The 10,586-nt window shown below is 31.1% G+C and overlaps 1 protein-coding gene across 5 annotated transcripts in view; it reads left to right on the forward strand.

Annotated features, from left to right (window-relative positions):
- Nucleotides 1-10,586, forward strand: part of LOC106683814 (uncharacterized) — a 445,492-nt gene that overhangs the window by 92,519 nt on the left and 342,387 nt on the right. For 4 of the 5 annotated variants that reach the window (XM_067052329.1, XM_067052331.1, XM_067052332.1 and 1 more), the window contains exon 2: nucleotides 2,049-3,329. In XM_067052329.1, the coding sequence (XP_066908430.1) occupies nucleotides 2,109-3,329 (1,221 nt within the window). In that variant the 5' untranslated portion in view covers nucleotides 2,049-2,108. Of the gene's footprint in view, nucleotides 1-1,753; nucleotides 1,882-2,048; nucleotides 3,330-10,586 lie in introns of those variants that run through there. The other variant, XM_067052330.1, reaches the window with a different exon arrangement.

A 10,586-nucleotide genomic window follows, 5' to 3' on the forward strand; every position in this document is an offset into this window, starting at 1 on the left:
ATGGCCACGGGACCTTCTAGTTTAAATTAATGTTTGAAGTACCACCAATGGATGGTTCCTTCCCAAGATTTTCAAGTGTATATGAAACATACAACGTATTTACTATTGTATTATTTTGTACAGTTGTAAATTACATTAAATAAATTTAAAAAAAAAATAGTTACCTGTATTTGAGTGGAAACCTTTATTAAAAAACGACAAAGAAGTGCTAGCCAACTTCATTGGGTTCCTACCTACACAGTATACTTATTCAAATCTAATCATATAATTTTTTAAATCCAATTAAAGATTTTATGGTTATTTGCATAAATAAATATAGTTTTATGGAAATTATCTGAAAACAACGAAAAAAAAAGATATCCATTGAAATCTGTCCATTATTTACACAGATACAAGTGGTTTTTTTTTAATAATGAAAAAGATGCTCAGGGTTACGGTCAAAAGAGAAACAAAAAGAGTTAACAACTATTTTCCGACGTTTCGCTCCACTTTTTAGAGTTTCATCAGGGAAAAAAAATTGTAACCTTATAGTTCACGTATTTTTTATATTTTTGTATTTTATATTAATAGTATTTTATTTCTTGTATTTTTACATAATTTTCTTAGTTTACCTTTTTGTACCTTATTATCTCACAATATCAAAATGTTCTCAGCAAAGTGGGGCGAAACGTCGGAAAATAAATAGTTGTTAACTATTTTTATTTATCTTTTTACCGCAACCCAGACCATCTTTTTTTTTTTTTTTTTTTTTTTTTTTTTTTTTTTTTTTTTTTTTTTAGGATTGATACTTTTTTCTCCCAAACATATTAATTTTTATTTTAACAGCTTTAAAGAATTCAAAAATTAAAAAAATTATTATTTGTTTTTAACAAAATTAAGATGAAAATGCAATATTAGTCATAAATATGTTCGTCATATTTTTCTATTACATCGTTTAAATTTTTCTTTACATACATTTAAACTATTATGGAACTAAAAATGTTTTCAGCTTTATTTATAGTTACGGGTTTTAATTTATTAGTTTGTATTATAATGTGTTTGCATTATTCTTCAAAATGAGTAAAAAGTAACTTATTATTATTATTGAATTGAATATGGTCCGGGTGCGGTCAAAAAAAACTCAAATAGTAGATAATTATACTATTTGAGTTTTTTTTTACCGCACCCGGACCATATTCCATTCATCTATACACACGGTCAATCAATAATCTTCCAGTATTATTATTATTGTTTGTATTATTATTTTCTAAGTACAATTCTATGTCTGTATTCCAACTTTTCCCTTAAGTTTAATAATATAGTACAGGTAGAATATATAAAATATATTACCAAATACAAGAACAGCTTTTATTAGTAATATATTAATTATCAATATTATTGTACTTTGTAAAACGACAAATCAGCTTTCTATTACTTGTATGAAACACAATTTTAGAAAATGTATAGACAGAATATGAAATATAACGGGATATCATGTTCTTTTTCTCTTTTACTGTACTTATTGAATTACTTAAATGGGTCAAAATCTAGTGAAATATTTTTTTTTTCCAAGTTCTTTTCCACTGCTTCTCTAGATAAGACGGGGGACCTGTGAGCTCACCGGATCCCTCCCTATTTATAGACTCTGATTGGCCGAAGGATAAGAACCAATGAAGAGGTATGCTAGCTACTAGCTGTGGAGTTGAAGTATTCGGTACCCGCCGGTGACATTATGTGGAACTGGGGTCCCGCGCCCCCCCTCGTTCTAAAATTAAAAATTTTGGCCGCCTGCCTATTCGGTACTCGCGGTGTCAGTAGCCTTCCCTTCTTCTTTAGGAGCGGTCTCCTCGTGCTCTCGTCTTCTTCCGTCTCTTAACATTGCCTCACGTTGTATTATTACTGGTAATTAATGTTTTCTTTTTATATTTTAATATGTCTTATTAAATTTATTTTACTATCTATATTACCTTCGGTATGTTTATAGGACTATTTTCTTCTAAATATTCACATATTTCTATTTTTATAAAAATTATACTTTGCATGTTTCTAAAATTAGTTTGTTTTTCCAGGAGATAGAAAGATACTTCAGTGAGGGGTGAAGCTAGTCTCAACAATGAAAATGAAATAACATGAAATCAAAACTGGACAGCCAGGCCGGCAATTATATTGTGAAAGCCTCGAACCTGATCCAGTACGCCAGCTGCACGGTAGATCGTCGACATTGGTGGGACGTCCACTGTCCCAACTTGAACGCCTGCCTTATCGAAGAGAACACTGAGGAGCAAGTCGACTGCAACGCTATACACTTCGGATACGCTATACCCGTCAATGTCGTCGAGAGGGACGACACCTTCGCCACGCTAGTCCTCGACAGTGGAGACCTGAGTGCGCCAGGATTAAGGTACGTCTCGGACATGGCGGCTACCGTCAACCACAGGAACCCCGAAGAGGATATCGCCGCTATAGCCAAGCAGATATCCGACCACGCAGAGGCCATCTATCAGAACTGGAAGTCGCGTGGGCTCGCACCGACAGAGATACTCTCCTGCAACAATGTCTCTCCGGACAAGTTTGCAGCGGCCATTACGCCGAAGAAACCAGTAGACATCATCAACTCTCCACCCAACAATCTAGAACAGCTTGTCAACAACTTCGTCTCCGAAGATAAGGCGAGGATCGCTCGGCAGATGAGCAACCCCTCCATATCCAGTATTCAATACGCGAAGCAAAAGTTCGAAAAGGACTCTAGAGACTCTAGTGAAAATGTGCTTAGGATATACCCCAAGTCGCCGACTTACCCCAATACCCGCTCGCCTGGAATATCCCACTACATGGAAACGATCGAGACGACGTTCCCGCCCGACTCCCCCGGCCTCCAGACCTGGCCCTTGAAGAACAGGCAAGTCGGTAACGAACCGATCAGGAACAAACCTGTCAACAGGTTCGATCAAATCGCCCCTGTTAAGAATGAGTTCATTGAAGAAGTGGCCAAAGAGGAAGAGAGGCTCATCAACGCTCTCAAGAGCGGGATGATCATAGAGGAGCAAGACAAGCCCGGCATCTTGCAGAAGAAGGTGCTGAAGGAGAAGCCGATGGGGATAGTGAAGAAGGTAGTGAAGAGCTATCAAGAGCAGGCAGAAAGAGAGGCAGTGGATTACACTCAGAGTGGCAAGAAGATAGTGCGGTCCCGTCGCGAAGGAGGGGTGCCGCACCCCGAGGCCCACAAGGGCCGGGTGAACCCGAATCCTGTCCGGCCCTTCCTCACCCGGGGCTCCGTCGCCGAGAGAGTCCTCATCTTCGAGAAGTGTCCTGCAGAGCTGGGGCTGGATAAGAGGAAACCTGGTCCATCGGTGAGTCCAACTTTTTTTAATAATAATAATTAGTAATATATAATTTTTAATAATATGATCTTAGCCAAGATTTATGTAAATATAAAATTGGTCAATTAAACCCGCATTGCTAGAAGGAACCTCCAACTTTTGTTTGCTTTGTTTTCTAAGGTACATCTATAATTATTATATTATAACAAAAACCCTAAGTATTATCTTTATATAATATTAATATGAAGGAGCGCTGAGTCTCGAGTTTATGCTGTGAAATTGATAAAAAATTATCATTATAGTTTATAAAACACAATTTCACAAAAATATCGATGCATTTACAGGTTCGATTTATCTGATATTCGATAGCGTATGATATAAATTATAGAATTACTTCTTTGTTGCTTGCATTAAATAGTTTACATTGGCTCAAATCCAATTCGATCCTATCACTTAAATCCTGATAAATATGCTCTCAATGAATTTATTAATATATTATGTGTAATGAGTTGAAGTGAAAAAATCTACCTTTAAAATTTTTTATTTATTTTTTTAAAAATTCATATTGTCTGTATACAACGTTTCGAGGCCACCGCCCCATCATTATGCACACTGCAATGCACAATAACCAAATTTCAGTAATACAAACCTCAGAACAATAATTCATATATTAAATACTATTAAGTAGTTACCTTATTATTAAAAAAAAAACTTTTAAGACAATTTGATATATGATATTACAACTATTTCCCTTATTAGTCCACATTTAAAATACAAATATCTCTTGTAGTCAAGATTGTTAAAATACAGCTTGTTTAAAATATAAATTTATTTAAACTCCATTGCTACATTCTTGCTAAGGTAAATGAGATAATACCGATAAAGTGGAAAACTACCTCGATGCTTTTTTACACTACCTATTTGTTAAAAGGTTAAACCTATGTCATTTCTTCATTCTAAAATTACTATTATGTGATATAATATTAAATAGGTGGTTTTCATAGTAAATAAATAAATAAATCATAGTAGCTAATTATTATTAATTTATTTATATTATCAGTATAGTGAGCACTTAATTATTTATATCTGTTTTTAAATTTTTGTAATGTATTTAAGTTCTATTATTTTCCTATTTTTTTTGTGTGATTTACTATTTGTAGATTTTATTAAATGAAAACTATTTTATGCTATGTTGAACCAGTGCTGTGTTAATATTTTTAACATTTTTACAATTAAAATTCATTAAAATATTTACAACTCATCCGTTCTTTGAACCTTAATTATTAAGATGTTAATTTTTTTGATTGGGAGATATTTTAACTGAACGTTTTGGCCATTAGGCGTTTATCAAGCCTGTATTAATATATCCAAGTTTTAAAATTTGTCCTACTGTAATGATGAGTAAATAGATGAACGTGGGTTATGCATAGGAGGAAAAGATGATTGGGAATGCGGTTAGTGAAGAATTCAAATAAGTATATAGCGCTAATAAATAAGTTTTTACTTATTAGTACTAATAAATGAGTTTCTACTTATTTTGGTGGTTGAGCGTAATCTTGAACAAATCTCCTCCTTGCACAACTGTTGTTCAAGAACCAGCTCTTCCTTACAAAGAACTGAACCTATGACCCTTCATGGTTTGTTCTGCTTAGCTGTTTTTTTTTTGTTTTTTTTTTGTTTATTCCATTTTAACAAAACTTTTTCGTGTACATCTGACGAAGGAGGGATATTGTTCAGAAGGAATTAAATTAATATTTTTAAAAAAATTTATTTTTTTCTTCTAAAATAAAAAAAAAAACATTAAACTTTAAGATTCATTGCAGTTATGCGTAAATATAATATTTGGAAACATGTGTACAAACGAATAGTATTAAGCTCATACAAAGTTTTGCAGGATTAAGTCTCCTAACCGAATATATGAATGGATATACATCATTTGGTTAGTGCTAACAACTTTTATTACAACGTGATTAAATTGGTCTGTATATTGTGGTGTAATGTTTATTATATATTTGTTCATTAAAACATGCTCTTAATTTAATTTTTTTTTTTTTATTGGTTCATAAAAAAAATAAAACTAAATCTGTACCGCTACAACCCATGAAGGAGTGCAGTTCTTTGTAAAGGAAGTATTGTTACTAGACCAACGGTTGTGCAAGGAAGTGATTTGATTAGAATCACACTCAACCGCCAGATATTTACCCAATTAAGGGCACCCAGAGTGTTGCTGAACTCACTGGGCAGACTAACGGCTACAGTGAAACAGAAAATAACTATCTACGATAGCGGAATTCGAAGCTGGGTCCTTGGAGCTAGTTGTACAGTGCCTTACCACAGAGCTACCTACTTCCTTATTGATTAGTTATTTTATGTAAAATGTGTTCTATTTAGTTATTACTTAAAATAGTCGACCTTGTACTTTCTAGTCTTGGGATGGTTGTTGATATTCGGTTAAAGTACACTACAGTTGTAAATCTCTTTGTAAATAAATAACTATCAAATGAAAAGAAACCTCAAACCCATAAAAAAAGTTGAAACTCATCCTTTGAGTTATAAATACAAGAAGAAATAAAGGATAAAATATATGAGAGGTCTTGTAAATAGATATACCATATGACCAATAAGGTTGCGAGTGTGAAAATAAACAAATATATCTGATATTTTCAGTTACACGATCTTCCTTTCCGTTTTTGGATGCCGAGAGAAAAATTATTTTCTGTATCAGTATTGCTCCGAATAAAGTTTTTTTTTTTATAGTTTAGATTCGTTGATAAATTAGTTCAATTATATTTCAAATGAGCATCTGAAATTTTTAATTTTCTAATTATGTATTTCAAGAAATAATTAAACTTTTACGGGTTTCCATAGCACGTGAGCAAAATACAATACATAATTGAAAAATGAAATAACTCGGACGTGTATATAAATCTATGTATCTATAAATTGATAAAATAAATAATATAAATTAATAAAATTAAGTATAAATTTTTTAAACTATTAACTATCAATTTATACCATAAATTGATTACACTAACTATCAATTTATGCTATAAATTGATTACACTTTTAACTATCAATTTATAAAACTATTAACTATCAATCTATTTATAATGAAAAAAATAAAGTATAAATTTATGTATCTATAAATTGTTAAAATAAATAATGAGGTGTAGATAGTTGACCGTAGATTAATGATTGGAAAAGTTTGTCGGAGGGTGCGGTCAGCAAAGAACAACATAAATAAATAAAACCATATTTATTTATTTTATGCCGACGTTTCGACCTGAATTTCAGGTCTTCATCGGGGCTATAGAACAAAAGAGATAACAACAACATTTAGAGAAACATACAATTGAAAAGGAATAGTATACAAACAATTTTAGAATTATACAAAATATTGAATTAAATTGTTATTTTATAAATTATTTTATAAAATTTTATCATTTATAAATTGATAACTGATTATTGAATAATAAAAAAATTTTTAATTGATTAATAATCGTGGAATTGGATGGTAGTAGATTAAAAACAGTGACAGATAAAATATAATATCATGTAGGTAAGGAGATATGTATAATATAAGATATGCAAGTAGTGTCTAGAAAACTGAAAATAAATAAATCAATTTGTAGATTCAATTGATTTATTTATTTTTTCAGTTTTTCTAGACACTACTTGCATATTTTTTTATTATTCAATTATCTGTTATCAAATTTTTTCATTTATGATTTAATTCAATATTTTGTATAATTCTAAATTTGTTTGTATACTATTCCTTTTCAATTGTATGTTTCTCCTAATGTTGTTGTTATCTCTTTTGTTCTATAGCCCTGATGAAGACCTGAAATTCAGGTCGAAACGTCGGGATAAAATAAATAAATATGGTTTTGTTTATTTATGTTGTTCTTTGCTGACCGCACCCCCCGACAAACTTCTCCAATGATAAAATAAATAATACAGATTTATAAAATGAAGTATAAATTTATAAAACTATTAACTATCAATTAATAAAACTATCAATTTATACTTTAAATTGGTTACACTTTTAACAATCAATTTATAAAACTATTAACTATCAATCTATTATAATGAAAAAATAAAGTATAAATTTATGTATCTATCTATTAATAAAATGAAAATAATAAATTAGTAAATGAGTGAACCTGTCTAATTTAAGAATACAATATAATATATACACATGTACATAGTATTTGCAAAGTCATCGAGTATTGGACTTTGGAACATTGGACAATGTTAATTTTAATTTATACATATACATTTCTGTTTAGTTTTTTAAGCCCTCTCCATTCGTGAATATTTGCGTAAAATAAATAATATTTCTGTGTAAAATATGTCTGTTCTAATTATCACAAAAGCTTTCTGTACACACATGCTCTGTTCGTATTAAAATACCCGGCTTTGAAAATCAGAGCATAAGATCAAAGAGAAACATTCCGGGAAAGCTACGCGATGATGGTTCTATGGCCTAGTTTCCCCATGCTCTCTGATTTTCCTTAACAAAAATAATAAATCCATTTTCCTCCTCTCCATTTCCACGTATTGTTTTTTTTTTTTTTGTATTTGAAAGTAATAATTTACAATTTTAATAAAGCTTTTAAAATTCATTTGATTTTAAATTTAGCTAATTGGAAAACAAAAGTAGTAAATTAAATTTAAGGAAGAAGCCATATTTAAAATTCGGCATGTAAGTCCCATCAAACTATCTGAATGAGGACATGACCTAACTGATACGTAAAACCATTTAATTGTATATAGATATGCTTTTCGAGATATGCTGTCTTTTTTTTTTTTTTTTCGAAAAAGCTGTTATCCCAGACTATATAAGCGTCTTGAATTAGTAATATGAATTTCCTACCACTTTTCGTTTTTGAGCAAAGCTGTTCACACACAGATTAGTACAAGAGCCCTCGAGGAGAAAAAAGGCAGTTATCTCACGTCAATTTTTTATTACTGTAATGAAAACTATGTGTAATTAATAGCCAACATTGATGAGCTGCCAAGTATAAGTAGGGGGAATAAAAAATGGCGGCTGTTCAAATCGATAAAAAAAACTATTTTTCATTCGGAGCTTTATATCTTAAAAAGGTAGGAACAACACAAGAAAACCAAAGAGAACGTCATTTAAAGAAGAGTAAATTTTCTGAAATATTAGCCCTAATAGAGCTATTTACGTTCAATAGTTCTCGAGCTGTAGCTGTTTAAAAAGCAAAATGTACTGAAAGATTAGTAGTAAGTGGATTTATTTTGAGAAATCTACATCTTAAGAACTACGTATAGATGTCCATTAGCACTCAACTTAAAGCTAGTTTAATGTTTAAGTAATGTGTGACCTTTACCTTCGTAGGAGTAATAGTTTACATTAAATTTGCTAAAATAAATTGATTTATAGTTGTTCGGACAAATTTTCATTTGCCAAATTTATATTCATATGTGAATATTATGAAAACTACTACCCCTACAAAGATAAGTGTCATAAACTACTTTTTATTAAGTTAAATTCCCTTTATTTAGAGTGTTGATAGACATATGTGCGTCTTATGAATCTTGAGATATATTTTTTTCAAAAATCCAACATGTTATACGGACAACTATAAGTTAACATTTTGTGAATTTATTTTGTCAAATATCGTAAAAACTACTACTCTTACAAAGATAAACATAATTAACTATTTTGTATAAATTTAACTAGCTTTAATTTGATTGCTGGCAGACATCAGTACGTCCAATGGTTTCTGAAAAAAGTTTTTCATAAATCAAATTTATTGTCGAACAACTATGAATCAATTTATTTTAGCAAATATCATGAAAACTACTATTCCTACGAACGTAAAGGTTATATACTTCTTTATAGTCCATTCAACTAGCTTGAATTTGAGTGCTAATAGACATCTGTGCGTCACATAGTTCCTGAGATATAGATTTCTCAAAATAAATTAACTAACTACTAATCTTTCAGTAGATTTTATAGAAATTTTGCTTTTTAAAAAGCTATGTCTCTATTGGAGAACTACTGGATGTAAATAGCTCTTTTAGGACTAATATTTCAGCAAATTTACTCTTCTTTAAATAATGTTTTCTTAAATTTTCTAGTGTTGTTGATAGTTTTTGAGCTCCGAATGAAAAATCAATGTGTTTTTAAGGTTTTGAAACACCGCCATTTTTTATTCCCCCTACCTATACTTGGCAGACTCATCAGTTTTGACTATTAATTATACATAGTTTTCATTAAAGTAATCAAAAATTGGGGTGAGATAACTGCCTTTTTTTCTTCCCGGCTCTTGTACTAGATTATCTCGACATCAAAACGTATATCAGTCAATACCTAGAATTCAAATGTTTTCATGATCGTAATATTCCACATTACTATTGTTTTATTCTGTTATTCCCTGTCCAATGTGCGAGTAGATAGCTCATTGGTAAGGCACTGTGCTACAAACTATAAGAACCCGGATTCGAATCCAGCTGTGGTAGATAATCATTTTCCATTATAATATCTGAATTATAATTGATTTGCATTCCTGTTAAGAATGATGTGGACTGTATTTATAATGGATTTTAAATTAATTAATTAGACATGGTGGAAAGGAAAAGAAAATGTCTATTCCTGATTGAGTAATAATAATTAATAATCAGTCGTTTATTTAAAAATAATGAGTAATAATTCGTGACTCACACTTATAACTTATCAGGCATGTTATAACAGGGATAGGAAATATGTACTTGTGAGTGTGTATACTCGTATCTTCTACGAGCCCCAAAAATAATTTCTAGATCTTTCCTCATACTCAGCAGAACTGTTGTCATATTGTGTATTGGCATATTCTTGGTATACCATCGTTCCTTAGATAATAAAATGGTATTTCCTTGAACTGTTAAACCATAATTAAAATATTAAATTAATATTTATCTTAATGTAAATAATTATATAATAATATTGATAATATTAGGAGTGCGGGGACTTCCACGGGCCTTACCCCGCGGCTACTAACTTCAAGGACCCGAGTTCGATTCCGGCTGGGCAGAAAATTGTTTTATGTTACACTGTAGCCGTGAGTCAGCTCCTGTGGGTTCTGGAGCCCTCCTACGGTCCATTCAGCCTCCTGAATTGGGTAAAAATCTGGCGGTCGAGTATGATTCTGACCAAATCACCTCCTAGCACAACCGTTGGTAGAGTAACAGTACTCCCTTACAAAGTGCTGAACCCCTGACCCTCATGAGTTGTAACTGTACATATTTAATTTTAATTAATTATAATATTAATATATT

Source organism: Halyomorpha halys, unplaced genomic scaffold (assembly GCF_000696795.3).
Source record: "Halyomorpha halys isolate HHAL.00 unplaced genomic scaffold, Hhal_1.1 Scaffold3.1, whole genome shotgun sequence".
Taxonomy (NCBI): domain Eukaryota; kingdom Metazoa; phylum Arthropoda; class Insecta; order Hemiptera; family Pentatomidae; genus Halyomorpha; species Halyomorpha halys.